The 21,930-nt window shown below is 39.3% G+C and overlaps 1 protein-coding gene across 3 annotated transcripts in view; it reads right to left on the bottom strand.

The window, feature by feature from the left end:
• Positions 1-21,930, bottom strand: part of Cadps (calcium dependent secretion activator) — a 429,166-nt gene that overhangs the window by 89,777 nt on the left and 317,459 nt on the right. For all 3 annotated transcript variants that reach the window (XM_048356072.1, XM_048356074.1, XM_048356073.1), the window contains 3 exons: positions 12,211-12,317; positions 5,389-5,545; positions 4,413-4,554 (listed from right to left, as the gene is read on the bottom strand). In XM_048356072.1, the coding sequence (XP_048212029.1) occupies positions 4,413-4,554; positions 5,389-5,545; positions 12,211-12,317 (406 nt within the window). The remainder of the gene's footprint in view (positions 1-4,412; positions 4,555-5,388; positions 5,546-12,210; positions 12,318-21,930) is intronic.

Raw genomic sequence — 21,930 nt, forward strand, 5'->3', positions numbered from 1 at the left:
TCCTGGCAAGTCTACTCCTTTTGAAGTCTTACTCTTCAAGCTATTTCCCACATAATCCCTCAGTGGAAATACATTCCTTTCTATTCTACTCTTCTTTTTAAACCATTGTTCCTTACATTATTTGTGCATGTATATATGAGTATGTATTTAAAATCATGCTTATGTTGCTCAGAATCAACTAAGTTTAACTCTCCAATTAAGGGAATGCACCTTTTTCTCTTTCTGATCCCTATTACTATTCTACTGTAACCTTATACTCTTTAGTCTGTATAAGCTCCATAATAAATATCAAACAATAAATATCAAACAATCAGTGATTATTTGCTGGGCATGGCTTATATTCCATGTCCTGTTGTGTGCTAGGTACAAGGAGGGAGTGATGCTCAAACATGTAGATGTACATGTACGAGGAAGATGTATATGCATGTGTATGTATAATGGAAGAGCTGTTATTTTATAAAGGAACACTGAGGCTCAGGAGGGTCAAGTAAGGGAAGATCTTAATTTAAAAAAAATCTTATGGCTTAAGGTCATCCACTAAGTCATCAGAAGAACAGATATTCTGACCTAGGTCTAAAACATATATATTCAATATCAGGCCACCTACATATTGGTAACATCTCTGGTCTAGTGTTATTATCACTAAACTATTGACACCTTTGGCAATCTGAATAAGAACATTATTTTAAAAATACCATATATATATATATATATATATATATATATATATATATATATATATATCTCAAGCAGAGATGAAGAAGTGTACTTGAGAAGTGAGGAATCCAGATCTTACAGTAGGTGTATGTCAAGAAGTAACATTTGGTTTTTCCATTCAAATACACCCTATCTAGAAATGAGCAGTCATGAAGCCAAGCAGTCCCGGTGGCTGGAGAAATTCACATCCAGATCAGATGACCGTTCATCAGGAAAAGATTATTGGTTAGGGTGGGTAGGGCTCAACCTGTATTGGATACTATGTAGGTTTCCTTCCATCTTGAAGGCCACCATAACTTAACAATGTGCCAGCACTAAAGAGCTGGTGAAAATATCAACCATCTGCTTGTTGGGGCCAAAAAATGTATACTAAGGAATTGCAAACCATCTCTATCAGTAGGTGCTAGTTCTATGACAATCTGATGAATGCCCAAGAGAAGACAATAGGATACAAAGCTTCATTGGCAATCTGGCCCTGCCTTGAAGAGCCGATCTCTAGCCATTGTTGAAAGTTATTGAATGATTTTTTTCACGAATGCACAGAAAATCCAACCACAACTCCATCTGCTTTATTAGAAACAGATTCGTAGCCTCTCCTTTTCTCTCCTCACCAAGAGGGAAGTTGTCTTTCAATACATAGCTAGCCATATGACTTTTTCCTGTCCAGTTATTTTGAAGTAGGATCTACAATGTATTTCTCATTTTATCTATAACCAGGTGCCTACAAGCACAATTTAGTTGTTTGAGAACAGACTATGGTGTATGAATGTGTGTGTGTGAGTGTGTGTGTGTGTGTGTGTGTGTGTGTGTGTGTGTACTGGAGGATCATATGGAAAAAATTGTAAAGACAGTAAACAAAGTTTACCAAAGTCCCTTTCTTATTTTGGGGTGATTCTGGGCTGGGGATATGGCCTAGTGGCAAGAGTGCCTGCCTCGGATACACGAGGCCCTAGGTTCGATTCCCCAGCACCACATATACAGAAAACGGCCAGAAGCGGCGCTGTGGCTCAAGTGGCAGAGTGCTAGCCTTGAGCGGGAAGAAGCCAGGGACAGTGCTCAGGCCCTGAGTCCAAGGCCCAGGACTGGCAAAAAAAAAAAAAAATATTTTGGGGTGATTCTGATGGAAAGGATTAAAAAAGAGATCAACCTTCACTTAGACAAAAATCCAAAAAGAAAATGAATCTTTGCTTCTTTATCAGCCCTCTTGCAGTGGTCAGATATAAGTTCATACTTTTGGTTTCTTTACTTGGTAGGAGGAATGGAGAGATGCTTTCCTGTCAACCCAAAGCATGCTCCCATACTATTCTTTACCCTCTGTTTTATGCCATTCTTCAATGCTCTCTATGACACCTGCATCCTGTCTACAAATCAGCTAATGAAATATGGATAGTCTAAAAGAAAATTTTAACAGGTTATTTCAGCTGGCCTTTTCAACTATCTTCACATACTACTCTGAAAGGCATGTACTGTTCATGAATGCAACAACCCATAATCATACTCCCTAGCCCAAAGCACAGTCTTGGATAACAAAAATTATTTAACAAAAATGTGTGTGTGTGTGCACATGTGCATGCACACACATACACATAGACACATACACTCCTCTAACTTTAGTCCCAGTTGATTACTCACAATTATTATTCCTTTATACAGGTTCAGATCTTTAATTTCCTAATGGTCAAGTTCAATTTCCTTTCATCAGTGAAAAACAAAATCCCCAACAGAACATTTCCAGAGTATGACTTGCAACTGTGAAAACGATCTTGATTCTATCTTTACTTCTGATAGTACTAAGACTGTTAAATGTTTCCAAAGGAATAGCAGTCATATGGTTGGCTTCTGAAGAACTTAACAGATTATAAAATGACTTCAGTGACACTCACAGAGTTCATGACAGTTCTCAGACCCTGGGAAGGAATTTTGTAAAATTTCAGTTTTGTGGGCGAGAACACATTCTCATAGAAGTTCAAGCTCTTTCTTTCTGGCTAGGAAATGCAAGACAAGACCCCAGATCTAGAGCTTTCTGAAACAGTGAAGGGAACTGACCACCCACTTCTATAGGTGTTGGTGACTTTCCACATTTACATCCAAGCAAGTTATTGCTATTTCAGGACCATCACTATTTTGAAGATGTAAACATTACCCATTTAAGTGTTTTCCTTTCTGCAGCTATTCTTCCAAGTACAACTGTCTTTTTTTTTTTTTTTGGCCAGTCCTGGGCCTTGAACTCAGGGCCTGAGCACTGTCCCTGGCTTCCTTTTGCTCAAGGCTAGCACTCTGCCACTTGAGCCACAGTGCCATTTCTGGCCGTTTTCTGTATATGTGGTGCTGGGGAATTGAACCCAGGGCCTCATGTATACGAGGCAAGCTCTCTTGCCACTAGGCCATATCCCCAGCCCCAACTGTCTTGATTATAGGGAATAATTAAAAAAATAGTAAGTCTACCACTAATGCTTTACCACAAAGGGACACATTAAAGTACACAGGATCATATTAAGAGACCAGTGTAAAACTGGAAAATAAGCTAAAACTTAAGCTTCTTAGAAGTAGCTGATGAAGAACTGTGACCTATTATTTTGTGATCACAAGGAAAGTCAAAACCTTCTTTCATGGCTCAGACATAGAAGGGAGAGAAAAAGCAGTGAGTCATATCCAGTATAATATTCGAGGAAAGGGCTCCATTCAGAAATTACTACAAATAAGGTAGAAGTCAAGTTTCCCAAATTGAAGAAAAGCCTCTTGAATATTAGTTCTGGAGTTCCTAAAAGTTACTGATATATTACCCCCATTTTGGTTCATATGAGCTACTACATTCCAAAGAGAATAAAATGAATTTTGTAGAGACAAAAATCCCATAACCTAACAGGTCAAAGTTGGGTATCAGGCCTTATAAGAGCTTTTCAAAAGATACCACAAAACTCTCTCTATAGGGGAGTGTCTGGTTTTCCAAACAGGAGACTTCTGGCATCCTTCATACATAGCTCTCTTCCTTCCTGGGGAATGAAGGTCGCAGAGAGTCTGCCATTTTCTTTCAGTAGACCTAAAATTTGCCTAGCAGTGGTGGAAATTAGCAAAAGCACAACACACAAGATTTATTGTGCATTGTCCCTCTTAAATGTACTGAGCTATAGAGTCCTCTTCCTTCTTCTTTTATTTCTTTTTGGGGCATGTCTCAAATATCTAGGCCAGAGAATAGCAAACTATGCTTCTCTTTTATAAAGTTTTATTGAAACACAACCACTCAGTTGTGTAAATATTATTTATGATTTTTTAATGCCAGTACAATTGAGTAGGTGACAGAGATCTCTGGTCTTGTACAGAAAAGTTCACTAGTCTCCTCTTTCTCCACAGAACCCCATAGGACACATTTCTGGAAATATTAATTCCTTGGGATGATACCAGTTGAGTAAAATACATTGTACAAATGTCACAGTTGGCTTTATATCCCTTAATTCTTATTTACATTGTACAATAAAGCAGACTTTCACTTCATAAAACATTTCTCTACCTCTTCCCTCCCGACTTCACTGAGACAAAGAAGCTTATGAGCACTATTAGTAGGAAAAAAAAAATGTATGGAATTGCTAACTGTCCATACTAACAATGAAAGTCATGTGACCCCCCTCAGTCCATTTCTGAATGACTCTCCAGCATTTGTACCCAAACTCCGATGGTATCAAAAGAGGTTTCCTTACTTGACTGGTTCCCATGACTCCCGCTCAAAGCCCCTGTGGATGGATTGTGCAATTGAGGACTCCATCAGATCCACATATCTAACAACAAGGGGGGCAAACAGGTCCTGCAGGTGTTTGTGAAATTTTCCATTGCACAAATTATCTAGAACAGATAAGCAAAACATGGTAAGAACCCGCAGTTGCTTTCTCAGAGTACAATATAATAAGTAGATGATTGTCTTCTAATATTAAATATCCTGCTTTGAAGAGAGACAAAAGCAAAACAAAACAAGAACATGAGAATGTGAACGGTATCAAAGTTCATGCTTAAATCTGTTTGGAGTGAAAATGGTATTTAAAAAAAAACAACACAAAAAACAGACCACTTAACCCTCTTCTAAAAAGACCTTCTTCCCACTAAGTTACCAGGAAGAGAGAACATCCTTTGCCTCCTTCCCGATTTCCCCTCCTCTAACTCCCTTCTTGGAAAGAAAATCTATTTTTTATGACTGTTGCTGGAAGACACTCTGAAATACTTCTGGTACCTTTTAGCTAGAAACATGTTTCTCATCTAAAAATCATTTCTTGATTAAGAACTGCAAAAATGTGAAGAGGTTAAGTTCATTCACTTGCATGAGAGCAAACAAAACACAAGATGGTTCCTCATCAAGAAACCATCTTTTGATAACAATGGCAAAACAGGAAGAGCTTTCAGTTCACTCATCTGAAAGCAAATAAAATACAAATGGCTACTTCCTCTCATATTACTCTTAAGTTCTTCTGCTATGACAGTCTCCCTGCAGCAGGACATTTTAGGGAAGAAAGAGAATGCCCATCAGCTGTAAGATATGTGTGTGTGTGTGTGTGTGTGTGTTCATAATAATAAAACTACAAAGGACTGTATCCAACCTGCAGCCTGAGTAAGAGAAAGACGTCTCAGTAAGCTGCATGTCTGTGGGTTATTTGGGAAAAGAAAATAGTCAAAGGTGATACATACAGTCAGTACGGAGAAAGTCATTCAGCAGCTGAAACAGTGGGAAACTGTCCCATGTGTCGGGGGGCTGCACCTCCAATGCCGCATCCATGTCCACAGCAAAGAGTGATAGGAATGTCTCTGCGTGTTCCACCATTAAGTCTGACCACCATGCAAAGGCCTTTGAAATTTGGCAGAAAAACAATAGATAGAAAGGTGATGAGTGTCTCTTTCAGAGATAGGGTGTGCATTCCAGCCCTCACTGTTCAAGACTGACTGTGCATCCAGCAGGGATTCATCACTTTATTGTAAAGAGAACAGCATTTTGAATACAAATGGCCTCTCAAGTGTCCAGGCCTGCCATAAGAGAGCCTTTTGCCTGACCTGTCGGTCAGAGGATGCAGCTGCAGGAATGACAGACATGGGACTTCTGTTCAATTTACAATAACTCAGTAGGTGTGAGTCATGCTCTATATAACTATTGTTGGCTAGCTCTTGCGCTAAGATATTAGAATTGGGGAGTTTCTTCACTGTGTTTATGGGTTTTCTGCTGGTCTAACTTGAAAATTTGCAATTATTGTTCATTGGTATCTACACATCTGGGGCTTATTTGTCTACAGTCTGATACAAACTTAAGAGACTCATATTTCCCTATATATTGCTTCTAAGTCATACTAAGTCCAAGGGAACTACTACTGCAATTGTTACAGAACTTTGGAGTCAAAATCTCTTTCAGCAGGGAGCCTTTGGTTTTGTATCCAGTCTGGAGGAGAGATCAGGCTTCGGCTAGGAAACACAGAGTAAAGTCAGGACTTACTTTGCTGGAAAGTTGGACACATATGTACATTGAAAACCAAAAAATATCAGTGAAGTAACTCATTTGCATGCACATGGGCCCTTGGAAATCATTGTGCAGGGTCTCAGAGGGCGACATTCACATCAGCCTGGGCCAGATGTGAATGCAATTCAAAGGCATGCATGCATGTTGACTAATTATTTCTGGCAGGGAGCATGCAGAATGAGTGGTGGTGTCAACAGGCCCTGTTTTGCTGATTTCGAAGAGAGCAGAAAAACAAAAACAAATTGCCAGGCTCTTGTCCCCCACCTCCCCACTCAATGCCATAAAGTATTTATACTAGAAACGCTTTCCGGAGCATTCACCAAAGGGCAGGAAAAAAAAAAAACCAACAGAAAAGGATGGGAAGGTGTTTGGAAACATGAAACATGATTATGGAAAAATTTCCATAAATGAAAGGGTTTGTTCAATGGCCAAGCTCTTCTGTGCTCTATTAGTTATTGGAGGGATATTTTAACAGCCACTAGGAGGCAGAATAAAGCTCTGCCTGTCTTCTTTCATGAGATTTTACTTTACTTACTTCTCCTTTATCAACATGTGGCTGGTTTGCAAATTAAATGGAAAAAATCAAGTCATGGACCATTCTGCAAGGTTGACTTGGCTGGAAATAGACACCTGCGGTTTCCATTTTAATTTACAGTAAAACCTCACTGATTCAGAGTAACTAGAGAGGGGAAATGCTAGTCTGAAAGCAAAAAGCCCTAAATTGTTGGGCTTTCTAAGAAAGAGATAGTACTACTTTTGAATTCAACCTGTAATTGGGCACAAAAGTAAATGGTATCCATGAGTTGCACATTGTTTATCATATGAATATACTGTAAATGTGTTAAGTTCTTCCCAATTTCCAAATAATGCTACGTAAGTTAACCTATAAGTTGAAGTTAAAAAGAAGGAGCATTTAATTTTCCAACTTCTAGAATACAGATAAAGCACTGGGTATTCCTAACTTGTAACAAGAGCCTAGAATTAACTGATGTGGAGTCAAAGATTTTATTCAAGAGAAGTTCAAAGAGCCATATATGCCATTGAGTTGTCACAGATTCCAAGGATCTGGGTCTGAACTGATGAGGTTTTATTGTAGCTTTACCACCTGGCCTTGCAAGCCCTGGAATTTAGGACTTGATCCTCTGACTGGTTGGTTAAATCCAGCAGAGGAGAATTTTCCTATCCCGCTCCCCGTCCCCCCGCCCCCCCCGCCCCGCCCTCAAGCATTCCAGTCCTGCATCTTTGCAGCAGACTATCTAAACACTGCACTTGCTGGAGTCTCGTCCCCTCCCCTTGCCCTGTGCAATGGGCTGATCCACTGTGTTTGTAAAATTCATACCAAATGTTAGCTAGCACTTATTCTTTAGCAAGTTGATCTAACTTTACATCTTCAATATGTGTCTAAAGAACCAGGTACTGGGAGACTGTGATGCTTTCCTAGACACAATTTTCTTCTAGGATGACAAGAAAAAAAATGAAACAAAACAACAAACAAACCCTCAAACTATTCATAAAGGCCTGAGGTTAAAAAAATTCTTAACCCAATTTCATATGGAATATTTTTTACCTGCTTTTTTTTTTTTTTACAAAGTTGCAAACCAGATACCATGAGAAACATCGCATCTATGATCCATAAAGAATTTTGTCACTTATGATCTTATATATTTATGAGCAAGTCTCTACGATCCTGTAATAATAACTATATTGATTGGTAGGCCTGCAAAGAACAATGAGTACTGTAGCATGAATCACCACCATGAGAGGACAGAGGAATTCAGGATGTGAGTGAGCAAGAAAATTTAAATTTGGGACTTAGAGAAGAAGCAAAAAACCAGAGCGATTTCAAGATATCCAAGGTAATTCTTTTCAAAATCTTCTAATCAGAACCAGCTCTCTGAGGAGATTAGTATTCCAGCAAGCAATAACCAAAAATCAAAATATAATTCTGATTAAATGAACAAAGTCAGTGTGACTGGGCTGGGTAAGTCTTAAAGTATATATACACACATACATACATATAGATGTATGTATATATTCATATTATGCTCCAACAGGTGAATGCTGTTTCTTCGATGAGCTAATTCATAATGTTTGTGAGCAGCTAAATACTTAATATTTTTCAAAGACAATAAAGAGTTATACATTGGCTTCTAAATACTTACCCATTGCTTTACATTATTCAGGGACAAAGCTGGGCACTGGAGGGGTACAGTTCACCACATCAAACACACTGTAATTTTGCACACGAACTAACATGTATATATGCACCCTCTGGTACCACAATACATATATACATATACATACGTATACATAGAGAGAGAGATTGGGAAGGGGAAGTACAATAACCTGTGTGTGTGTGTGTGTGTGTGTGTGTGTATGTGTGTGTGTGAAAGAGAGAGAGAGAAAGAAAGAGAGAGAGAGAGAGAGACTAGGTTTTGTTCTGAAAACAGAATTAAGTGGCCTGTAAGAGATAAACGTGACAATTGTTACGATTTGCTGAGTGTGTATGGCATAGGATACTTTTTCTGTTGATGAGAAGTTGGTTTTCCCTTTTAGGACATTGAACTGCTTTATATTAGAATTTAAAATGGCTTTAAATGTTTTTTGTTGTTGTTTTGTTTTGTTTAAGGAGCGGGGGCAGAGGTGTGTGATCCCATCAAACATGATCACACAGCCAGTCAAGACCCCTGCTTAGGATTTAGAGATCTTTTAGAGTTTAGTGAGCACTGGGAGAATATGGAAGTGAGGACTGGGTAATAGGAAACACACTTGCCCATTCTTCTTGGAAGGAAGACCTTGCACATAGTGTGCAAGGACAGATGCAACTGCCTTCCACTCTACCCCAGTCACTGAGCTGGGATGCACACGGGTCACCTAGGCATCTTTTAAAAGAAGCCATGGCTTAGCAGCTACCTATATAATGGAGTTAGGAGGTGAGCCCTAGAAATCCACATTTTCCTTTAGCAGTACTGGGATTTGTACTTGCCAGAGAAGTGTTCTACTCTCTTTAGCCATGCCTCTAGTCCTCTTTGCTCTGGTTCTTTTTGGGTCTTGCTTTTGACTTAGGCCAGTCTGGACAGTGATTCTCCTATTTATGCTTCTTGCTATTGTGTGGATGACTGGAGATCCAAATTTCAAAGACCGGTCCAGGTGAGTGCAGTCAGACCACTCTCTGCACTCTCCTTCCAACACATTCGCATTCACTTGGTACTTCCCGCATAGGTTTACCATTTTTTTTTTTTTTTTTGCCAGTCCTGGGGCTTGGACTCAGGGCCTGAGCACTGTCCCTGGCTTCTTTTTGCTCAAGGCTAGCACTCTGCCACTTGAGCCACAGCGCCACTTCTGGCCGTTTTCTGTGGTGCTGGGGAATTGAACCCAGGGCCTCATGTATACGAGACAAGCACTCTTGCCACTAGGCCATACCCCGAGCCCCAGGTTTACCCTTTCGTTCATCACATATTTATAGACTTGGCTCCCTTGGGAATTTTTTTTCTTAGGACTACAATAGCCAAGATTTGTCATGTGTTTACTATTTATTTTGGCAGTACTAGGGATTGAACTCAGGGCCTTGTGCTTTCTAGGCAAACACTCTACCAAATTAACCCATATCTCCAGCCATTAAGTATTAAGATTTTATGGTGAGGTAAAATTACTAACTTGGGAAATAATCCTGTACATTTATTGAGAAGAAAATTTGGTTTGTGGAACTCCAAAGTATGCTTAAGTCATTCTTAACCTTGCAAGATGCAATAAGAACAGCATTGATGTGTATCTTATTTGTTGACCCTAAATGACTTCTGAATAGGTATGCAAGATTAGAATATTTTGTGGTAATTATTACCAGGCAAGTTTACAGTGATGATTAGCAAGAAGTGTGGTTTTTATTTTTTTAAAATAAACTTCCCTGTGGTGCCCTGTGGTGAGTGACTTAGTAAATAAAATACACATTATTATTATTATTTTTTTTAGCAGGTAGTGGCCTCAGAAAAATAATTTGGTTGCCAATGAAGGATAGTTCTCATGTTTTGTTCTGGCACATTCGCTTTGATTCACAACAGTGACTTGGAACACCCATCTTCTCTGTACCCATTACCTACATCTTCAAAACAGTGTGGATTTGAAAGCCTCACATCCATTCCATCTGCGGAGGGCAGGCTAAAGCCCCATCAGGTTTCTGAAGATGAGTCTGAAGATGTCCAGAAGGAATTCCCTTACTATCACCTGATCCTCAGAGACCCCAATCTAAAAAGATACCATAGAAATTGGAGAAAAATTCTAACCCGACTTAGTTTCATGTGTTTGGAAGCTATCCTAGGTTTGTATGGTTAGAGGGCATTGACTTTGCTTGCCCTCCTCCTCCAGTTGCACATCATTGCTAGGTGCTTTGTGAGTTACTGATATCTACTTAAGGGGTCTCCATTCTGGCCTCAGAGGAGTCTGTGGGGGAAGTCAGGATACTTCAGCACTCTCTCTATATATAAATACTGTATATATGATTCACATACAGACAGCTGTAGAGGAAAATTAGTATCACTCCCACGAGCTATGGGTTACTATGCTCGGTACTCAGCTGCTGGAATAAAGGTTAAGTACGGACGAACAGAGGAAACTGCAACAGGCTAGGGATCAAGGCAGGTAGGGGGCGTGTGTTGGGATGTAACCGCAGTCGTTGTCATCAGTCGCTTCATGCACGCACAAGAGAATCACCCCACATTTACCCTGCCGTGGAGGGCCACCCATGTCACAAGCAGTCCACTGGAAGTTGCTGTTACATTCCTGGGGTCAGTGTTAGAAAGCAGGAGCACCAGGAAAAGTCCCATTAGAAGACATGGTATTGGAAGGGCATGCACAGAATATGACAGCAGGTGGCTGGCTCATTCGGTTTAATCACATACCTCTTTTCCCTGCCACGATCAGCCAAGATTGAATGGAACAGTAGAGAAACAGGGAGGAAATTTAAATATGCAATCAGGCATTAGTCGGGATTGGCTGGTTGTGTGGGATATTAATATAGTATTTTTACTATCCTGTCAATTATCACTTAGTAAGAAGAATGATCATTTTATGTACTTGAAAATTACTTTTATGGAAGGCCTTTTCTCCAACCCCCACTCTTCTATAAATCTAACTGGAGAGAAGAAGAGGAATTAATGTAGTTTTTACAAAAGTTATTTTATGAGATATGATTTTAAAGCTCAATTTTGAAATGGTTTAGTTTAACATCATAATTTTACCTTGGAAGGATTGGGTTTGTTTAAGTCCTTATAGGCTTGGGATTTTGTTGGTCATGAGATCCCCTGGGTCATAATTATTAAAATCATCATTTTAGTACTGGTTTGGAAAAGAAGAAAGCTGTATTTATTTAGATGTATATTTTAGAGAATTGACAAATTGAACAACACAGAATAATTTGTTTCTGCCACCAAGTTCAGCAACCTAGGCAATCTAAGGTTAAAAAGAAGAAAGAAGAAAGGAGGAGGAGGAGGAGAGGAGGAGGAGGAGGAGGAGGAGGAGGAGGAGGAGGAGGAGGAGGAGGAGGAGGAGGAGGAGGAGGAGGAGGAGGAGGAGGAGGGAAACTCTAGCACAGAGATAAATTCAAGTAGATGGCTATAGATCCACGAATCAGAATTAATCAAAACAACAGTGGTGGCAACAAAAACAACCACAAAAGACCATATAAATAAATAAGTAAATATATATTCTGAATGTTCTGAACAATGGTTCTCAGGTGTTGCTTAATTTGTTAACTTTAAAAGTGTACTCACCTGATTCATTTGTTGCTCAAAAGAGCTAAAATCTTAGGCTGAAATGTACAACATATAACCACAGTTGTTTACAAACAACCTTCTAAAAACTTCTTCCAAAACTTGGACTTTCATTCACTTGGCCGGCCCCATTTAAAGAAAATGGTGTTAAGGCATCTTATTCATATCCAGGTTGTCAGAGCCAGCTCTGACAGTATAGCTAAGGGACATGTAGCAACATTTCACACTCAGCCTGCTCACCTCTGCATGGTGCTCCTCATTTTGCTGAAGAACTTCAATGACTAGTTCAGCAAGACGTATTGTGTCTTCGAGCTTTTTGGCAGGAGTGATTAATCGGCCTACATTTTCTGAAGTACAAGAATTGGTGTTAAAATTCAGCGGCAAGTAGCAAGCTAGTTTTGTGGCCATTAGAACTAGTGGATAAGAGATTTTGAATAGTTACCAATTTAAAAAGTTTCATGCAAATGTTAAATGCCATCTAAGTAGTAGTAAGCAAACCATAAAGCCATTTTCTCGTTCTTATCACCATCATTATAATATATAGTAGAAATAAAAGCAGTGCTCCAGCTTGAAATTTGCACAGGAAGCTAAAATGAAGTCTATGACAGCACACTGCAAATGTAGTGACATTTTGTACACAACGTTCTTTAAAGACAGCATGAATGGACTACTCTCTTCTATTACTCTCTAGACCATGTCTGGGCTACCTGGAATGGGGGGAGCTTAATCTTCATTGTTGTACATTTGTTTTATAGGTGGGCCACTAAATGTTCACTACAATAACACTTTTCTGTAACCGGTTTGGCTGCTATTTAACAGGTAGTGAAATGAAAATGCCTATGCAAAGGTCTGTTTGTTTCAAGTTATCGAGAAAGGAGATAGGAAAAATCAGACATCCTTTGGCCATTCTGGAGAACTATTTAAAAGAATGCTGAGAACAGACTATGACATGAGCTGGTGGTAACTTGCAGCTGTAACTGAAATTTGATCAGGGAAATGGCAACTACAGACATATATTGTGGTTGGTATTGTTGTCTTTCATTTCTCTTGAGTTGACAGGGTTGTGCTTTCACCCAGCTCAAGGAGAATATAGTCCCTGGCTTCAATAGTGCCCTTTACAGAACTGAATTCATGGATATCCAAAAATACCATTATGTTGCTAAATGCCACAAACTATTATCCTTGGAGAAAAATAATATTAAAAATAAAAGGTTTTCTATCAATGAGTTGGATTGAGCTCAATCAACCATTCTGAGCTCACTAGGAATTTATATTTCATGCTTGGTTCCCTTCAGATCTGAAAGTATTAGAATCATTAGGAGTGTGTATGTGCTTAACTGATTTAGTACAATGCCATGCTTGATAGGTTTGTCTTCAAAAAGGCTACTGAAACTGGTTTTCCTTTCTTCATCTGAAACAGATATACTTTGGCATCAAGTTCTTTGCCAGGGAGAAATTCTTAAAACTTCATAGGAAGTTTTTGCATTTTATTGGGTTGTATTGTATGTATTGATGAGAGGAATTTTAAATAAAATCTTCGGATATGGATAGTTTTCTTTTTTAAAGCTTTTTTTTTTTTTTTTGCCAGTCCTGGGCCTTGGACTCAGGGCCTGAGCACCATCCCTGGATTCTTCCCACTCAAGGCTAGCACTGTGCCACCTGAGCCACAGCGCTCCTGGCCATTTTCCGTTTATGTGGTGCTGGGGAATCGAACCGAGAGCTTCATGTATAGGAGGCAAGCACTCTTGCCACTAGGCCATATTCCCAGCCCTTAAGGCTTCTTAATTTCCTTTTGTGCAACTTTTGAGATAGGTGATGAGCACTCCAGGTCACTAGTAATGTAGTATTTAGTAACAAACATTAATTCAGTGAAACACTATGCAGAAACAATGCTCCAGCCATAGGAGCGAAGGCCAATGGATATGGTGGGGTAAGATTACCCAAGTGTTGAAAATTTCAGTCCAAGTAGGCCCAGTGGCTGGCATGAAATGGTCTGTCTGGATTCAGGTCAGTGAAATGTCCAAGCAGAAATGTGGCTGAATCTAGTTGGAGCATTCTGGTGGGCACCGTGGGCAGTATAAATATAAGGATGAGATAAAGAGGCACCAACACCTAATATAAAGATGTGTGAAGTTAGGAGCTAGGAGCTCATTGCCTGATCCAGAGAAAATATACTTGTATAGAATGAACTAATGCCAAGGTTGACTTCTGTGCTTTAAGGGAACCTGATCGGCTTGTGATTTCTTAAGTGGACTTATTGTAATTTTATCAATAAACTTTCAGGCATTTCTACAAACATACTGTGTATATATGCTTGGGTAATATGTGTAGAGTGAGGGATTTGCATTTTGATAGTAAATATGCACAGGCTACTATTTTTATTAGTTGGCATTCACATTTACACATCAATTTGCAAACTCCTCATCCTATACTTATTACCCATTTGACACACACATCCACACCCAAACCCACATCACACACTTACATACATTTTCTAGTAACCAGACAAGCCTGCACATTAATACAAATCTGCAGGAAATCCCACTTGGGACACATTGTTGAAATTTCTCACTTCAAAAACAGAGAACGTTGTCCTTTTGAATAGAGTGTTCACCAATCTAGGGGAAGTCTGGTGATGCAAGGCATATGAGATAATTCCCAACGGCATTGTCATGCACATTCATCCAAAAAATGTGAACGATTCTTAGGTCCAAGATGCTTAAGCTAGGACCACCTGAAGATTTGTTTTAATACACAGTCCTCTTAGATTGACGACAATCTGTATCAACAGATACACATAACTTGTGCATGTACACACAGTCAGCCTATGAGTGTGCATACATGTACGCATATATGTGTATGCCTGATGTGTATATATATAAATATATACAGACAGTATGTTTAATAAGACCTTTTGCAATTTGACTTTAAACACACAGCCATTAGAGTAAGTGGGTTAATGATCCTTTAATCTAGAATGCTTGATCTGCCAATTACCCCAGGTAGCCAGACTTTTTCATTTACTATTAATCATTGTGATTCCATCATCTGTAGATCAAGCCACTTTAGGGAAACACAACACTATCTTCCTGTTCATTTGCCTAACTGACTTACTAGTTAAATGGCAAAAAAACCAACAACTCCAAACAAACATGTACTAGATGTGATTTCTCTAAAATGTTGTCTTTAAAGAAAATATTGTGTAAAATCCTTCAGCACTTCTTCCCTCCCCCCACAGAGGTCAAGGAGAAGTTTGTGCTTAGAAATGATTTTTTTTGTCACTTCTGCTGTCTTGAAATGTACTGCAATATTCCTATCCCCCAATCTTGCACTCGCTGGAGCACTGACGAGAAGAAACTAAAAATACAGTTTACTTAGAAAACATTTCATACAACAGAATTGAAGCTCATAACATAGAAAAAATTGTCATGCAAAATGTTATGCAACAACAATGTTATTTTGTGCTGACATTGAGATTTGAAAATGTTGCATATGTCAGACATAGCTAGACAAAAAAAATGTGGACATTTGAAAATAAATGCTCTCTTTTGAGTATCTTGAAACCTCTACGATTTAAACTTGAGAGCCTGAGCCTCAGCTGATTATGAACCAAGACAAAATTAGAAGAAAAGTGGACAGAAAAGCCAACTAAACTAGAAAGCTGCCAAGTAAAGGAATGATAGAGGTTTACAATACTTGATCTTGGCCTAGTCATGCCTTTGAACCTCTGATATAACATGCTGGTCTGTCTTTGGGTGAGTAGAGGAGGCCCAGCAGGTAGCCGGGAAGCTGCCCAGGTAGGTGAAGAGAGTAAAAAAAAAAAAAAAGAAAAAAAAAGTAGAGACAAAGTGACTTTAACAAAGAGTAACAAGTATGATAACAAACTCTGAAAAGAACAACCGAACAAGCAAAAATGATAAAACACAAATGGAAAGCTGTTGCTTTCTTGGTGCTCCTTCAACATTAACAGAGGTGTGACATGATTCGACAAGGGACTCTAACCAGCATCTCCAGTGCTAACCCCAGATATTGAGACGCCGACTAAAAGTACTCGGTGCTTTATCTGGATGGATATATATGAATGATGGAGTCAGCATCACTGACCGAAAGATGTACTTTTGTACTATGAAGAGCAACTACATATTAACACTTGCTTCTCCCTTTCACATAACCAGAAACAGGATGAGACGCAGTCACAGTTGGAGATTTGGGCTTCTCATCCTCCACAAACCAGTTTATTTCCCAGATAATCCTGAACCTATTTAACCCTCTGTATTATTTTTTTTTCAAAATTGGAGTTTGAACTCAGGGCCTGGATTCTCTGTCCCTTAGCTTTCTTTGCTCAGGTTGATGCTCTACATTTGAGCCATGTGTCCCCTTCTGGACTTTTTGGTAGTTAACTGGAGATAAGCATTTCAAGGATTTTCCTGCTTGAGCTGGCTTTGAACTCCAATCCTCAGCTCTTAGCCTCAGGAGTAATTAGGATTATAGGTCTGTGCCACGGGCACCTGGCTTTTTGCATTCTTTAGTTTACTATACATTGACAAAATCAATATCTTTTTCTCTGTACTTGGTAGGACTGTTGACAAAACAGAAGCAAGTAAGGTATGAGCGAGCTCCCCATCAAGCCCAAGATGCCTCCAAAGTTTACTGCTACCTCCTCATTGTGAGAAGGCTGGAATTAATTACTTTCCAAAAGCAGATGAAGGGCTGTTATTAGTTCAAGTGAGCTAGGAAATATTCTTGCTCCCTTTGTGGAATTTCAACATGTCAAAATCTGTCATTTGGGGGAAAATGTGTGGTATCTGATTGTTTCCAGCTCATTTAATTATTTTCAATTTGGAATTCTCATGGCTTTTATATTGTGGGTTGAATCATATATAAAACTTGCCAGCTTATCAAATATGTTACTTGCTATTCCAAATGTTAGAATACCGTAATCAGCACTTGACCCATCTGTCATGTGGTTTACAATATCAGCACTGCAAACATCCCATAACAATGGCCTCCCCGTCCATGCAGGCACCGATCGTCTGCAGTTCCCACACAGTTTGCTAGCTGGGACAAGTTTCTCACTAGCCTTGAACCTGCTCTTTTCTAATAGTTCTCGTTTATCAAGCAATCTGTATGGCAAGAGGGACATAATCAGTTGCCAAGTGTGCTTCTTAGTTTGCTTGAATTCTCAACTGGGAAAATTAATTTTATGGCAGGCATATAGGAAATGGAATTCTAGTGACATTAATAGAAAAAAAGGGGGAGTGAAAATGTAGATAAGTATAACATTCTGCCAAAGCCAGCTATTCAAAAGCAAGACCTGATGGGATCTTCTTTTTTTTTTTTTCCCTTGCTGGACCACCTCAGTGTTTGGAACACAAAATGACATCAAGTCTTTACCAGCTCCTTTTTAAGTTGTTCAGGAAAGAGTGTATGTAAATAGAATTTGGAAAAAAATCAATTTTAAATGATAGTATTTAAAGCTAAGGACTGATTGTTATTAAAACAAACAGTTCTCCATGTTTTACTTTTTTTGTGTGTGTGGACATTACTCCCTAAATTTAGGCACCTTTCTGTCACACATCCTCACAGCTCTATCAGTGTATGTACACATGCAAGTCAAGGAAATTGCCTGCTACTCTTTCCAGGTAACTAAATGAGTGCCTGGAAACACTTGGTCTCATGGTTGGTTAATAAAACCATGAGGCACCCTGGGGTTCATCCATAACCCATGAGACAGCCGATATGTATTTCAGCTCAATGGGTCTTGATGAGGAATTCATCAACAAATTCCCTCCTGCCAACTGCCTGTCCAGAATTCTGACAGTGAGGTTTGCCACCATAGAAAAACAAACTTCCTTAAAAAAAAGCTCCTCACTGAGCAAAACAAAAACATCATACCTTGGTTTCCAACTTCATTTACCCAATTACCATTGCTCATGTTTACACAATTAAATCTGTTTGGCTTCCAGAGAGAGAGAGCGAGAGAGAGCAAGAGAGAGCAAGAGAGAGCGAGAGCAAGCGAGGGAGGGAGAGAGAGAGAGAGAGAGAGGAGAGAGAGAGAGTTAAATGTGACTGTAGAAAAACAAAAAGAAAATTCCTTTGTATGCTCGGTGAAGCCAAGGAAGAGAATCATCCAGGAGCGAGAGACACTGAAATTAGCCCTTAAATAACCTGACCATCTCTGGTTCCAGCGAGCAAACTGCCAGTCCCTGAAATACCACACGAGAGATGGATATGATTGATGAAAAGCTCACTTATTACCAAGCTCCAGCCATTAATACGTTGTTGAAGGTGCCAGTGTTTGTACTATGTGATTGCTGAAGAAGTGAGAGCCTGTGGAAATTTGTTGGGATCTGAAGTGGAAGAGGATAGAAGGCTGAGGAGGAACAGGAAACTAGGCAAATAAAGTATCATGTTTCCTGAGGTACCTTTCTTCTCTAGAATGGGGGTGGCATGGACCAAAGATTTCAGGATTAAAGCGCAATGTGATTTTTTAGTGACACTGCTCATTACAGATACTTGATCCCCTTTCATTTCCAGGAATCTCCTTCAGTAGATTCTATCTCTTGGACTCCATCTTGACAATGACTGATAGATGAATATGTTTTCTCTACTCTTTTCATTGAATTCACCTCTCTCTCCTTCCCTAAAGAACCAAGACGGCACAGCCTGTCCATTCAACCTGCAAAATGTCTCTGACTTTATTTCTCACTACAGTTTTGCTAAGGAGACGAACGCATAACTCAGCCCTCATTATTTCTACCTCAGGGGTAATGCATCCAAGCTAGCCTCTAGTCTGTGTACCATCCTGTGATCTTCTAGATATACATAACTGAACTTGCTATGCTGCTACTGAAAAACTTCTGATAGATGCCTTCATAGTAAGAGTGATGCTGTCATAGTTGGAGGTGTATCTCAGTGGTAGAGTGCCTGCCCTGGAGTTAAAAACATCAGTACTGCCAAAAACAAACAAATAAACAAAGAAAAGGAATAACTTTATAATATGCCCTAACAAGAGAGGACTTTCCTAACAAAGGCTCAATTCCTTGGATAACAACTCTATTTGATCACTTGCAGCCTATAGTAAGAGCAACTTATATATACATCGTCTGCCTACCACTCTTGCCCATCAGATCCTGTGTTTTGATGACCTAGAACATTGCCCGGCCCTAGGCTGGTGCTCAAATACTTGTGGAAGGAAGTCTGTACTGAATGCTGCCCAATGCAGTGCTTTTGTGGAAAAGAAAATACTCTGGGTTTTCAGCTACACAATGAATTTACCCCATGTACTAAGTTGAGATGCTGAATAGGAATCCTGAAGACTTTAGATGTCTTAACACAACTTCAAAAGTATTTGAGACAATTTAAAATATTTTAGGTAAATGAAAATAAGTAGTATCCACAAAGAGTAGATGATTTTTGTAATATTTTCTCCAATTGGGACTGAGCAGTTGTTCCTACAAAAAGTGAGCGTAGTTATGGATGGATGCTATAATGTATAGCAGTTGTTATTGCATGTGCAGTAGCTTCCTTCAGCAAACTGTCTCTCCACACCCTGTGGCCCTGTTAGGAAAGTCAAGGAAAGTACCTTATGGAGGACAATGTATGAGACCAGCGTGGCCAACCAACCTGATCTCTCAAATGAAGATATGGAAATACTGAATAGTTTTACATTTTATTTTTTATTATTTGAGGCTTAGGACCTTCCAATTTTATTACTAACCATCACAAGCATTTTGTACTTTGAAGGTGTAGGCTTAGGAATTACAGCGGCTCAATGTTAAAATAGACTCTGTGATAAATCAGTTTTGAGCAGGTTCTTATGATGTAACTAACTCAGCTGTCCTTGAACTTATGGACTCTGCCTTCTGAATACTAGAATCACATCTGTGTACCACTATATCTGGCTTTACTTAACTTAATGTATATGTATGTGTGTGTGTGTGTGTGTGTGTGTGTGTGTGTGTCTGTATATACTTTTCTAACTTGCCTTTCAATTTGACATCAATCGTCTACTTTTTCTCTCTATCTAAAAATTATCTGCCCAATTTTTCAAATTGGACATATTGGCATGTTCGGAGGAAAAAAACTTGTTTTATTTCAAATTCCAGTGGAATCGTTATGATGATCAGAAAATTATGCGAGTATTTAGCCAAGAACTGAAGCAAAACAGCAATAGTAGCGAAGACTTTCTCAGAGTTTGCTTAGTTCAGAACATGTGATGGTTTAAATGGAATTGCATTTCAAATAATAACATTCATTTGCAGGATCACAGCTTTTCTCTCATAGACTAGCAGTCTTGCATCTTCCCCCACCCTTTGAGCTACTGTAACAAAACTTAACAGTTTATTTTTAATAACACCACCAGACATCAAGTCTAAGTCCACCAGAAAGTTCTCTGCAACATCCTGAAGACTCAAAGCACAGCCTGACTAAAGACCTCAGGAACGGTCCCTAATTTGCACCTATAACCCTGCTACCTCCATACACTTGGTTGTTGAAAGCCATCCATGCATTTGTGCTCTATTCCTTAAGGAACTTGCAAAATGAGGGTGAGGCTAAGGGGAAAAAAAAGTATTGAAAGGTTAGACATGATTATGGTCATTGTGATGTGATGCTTAGAAAAGGCCCCAAATATCCCATGCTTCAAAGCCTTATCTGCTGTGAACTTCCATTCATAATCCAGCGTACTGCATTCCTTATCTTAATCCTTTCTATATGATTTTTGTTCTTTCTCTCTGCTCATGTAACCACCAAGCTTATGCAACTTCCTTGTTTAAGGAGCCTTCAATGGCTCTGTTACCCTTGCAGGTGAGACTAATGTCTGCTGGACATTGTTTGTGCTACTGAGAATTAAACCCAGGGCTTCTTATCTGCTAAGCAAGTGCTTCACCTCTTGAGCTTAGCTCCAGTTCCATCCATCCATCCATCCATCCATCCATCCATCCATCCATCCATCTATCTTTGAGATAGAGTTTTGCTTTGTAGGCAAGGCCAACCTAGGAATTTCTTAGTAGCCCAATCAGGGCTCCTGCTTTTATCTCCTGAGTGTTGGGATGAGAGTCAAGCATTATCATGCCACTGTCTCATTATGGCATTTAAAAGCCTCTGAGATCTTGCTTCCTGTTTCCTTTGTCACTCACGACTGCCACACTGTGAATGTTTTGCAGCCATACTTCATTATATAGCAGATAAAAATGTGGCTTTGGCCTTTCAGATTCTAGTTCACCAGTTAGGCTTCTGGTTATTGTCGTTCACCTTCCAGTGAGTTATAAAGCTTTCTGTGCTTTAGTTTGCTTATCTGTAAGATGGGAGTAATACCATAAGGGATGTTGAGAGTTAAGTGAGCTAATACATGCAAAGCATGTAAACTCCTACCTGATATACTGGACATGAAATTCACATTTTCTGTAAACAGATGTGAGTTATTATTTTTCATCATCTATATGGTGCTATGTATTTGCACACATTATTCCATCTAGACTGTCTTTTCAAACCTAGCCCCCCTCAAGAGATTTTGATTCATCTCACCCCAGATGCAATTCAAGCCTTATCACTTTGTAATGGCTAACATGGTTTGCTGACAATGTCCTACCTCTCCAACACATAGCTCAAGCAAGACGCACAATGAATTTGTGATTTATTCATAGGTGCCAAGGGCTATAGTTGCTCCGTTTTTTACACAGTCTCTGCCATTTATCTGCTATAAGGTGAGTTCCCACAAAGCCCTTGTCTAATGAATCAATGAATGAATGTCTTCTCTATCAGGGAGAGAAAGGTACATACATCAAGAACATAGGTTTGTGGGTCTTCAACTATTTATTCATACCCTACTGCTTAGTATGTGCCCTCAAATATTTTGAGTTATTTGGAAATACACTAAATTGGGGGGAATCTTTTCTATCTTGAAGACAACAAGCAATTTACTACACATTTCTTCATGTTGTTAAGTTGAAGCTCTCC

This window comes from Perognathus longimembris, chromosome 10 (genome assembly GCF_023159225.1).
Source record: "Perognathus longimembris pacificus isolate PPM17 chromosome 10, ASM2315922v1, whole genome shotgun sequence".
Classification (NCBI taxonomy): Eukaryota; Metazoa; Chordata; class Mammalia; order Rodentia; family Heteromyidae; genus Perognathus; species Perognathus longimembris.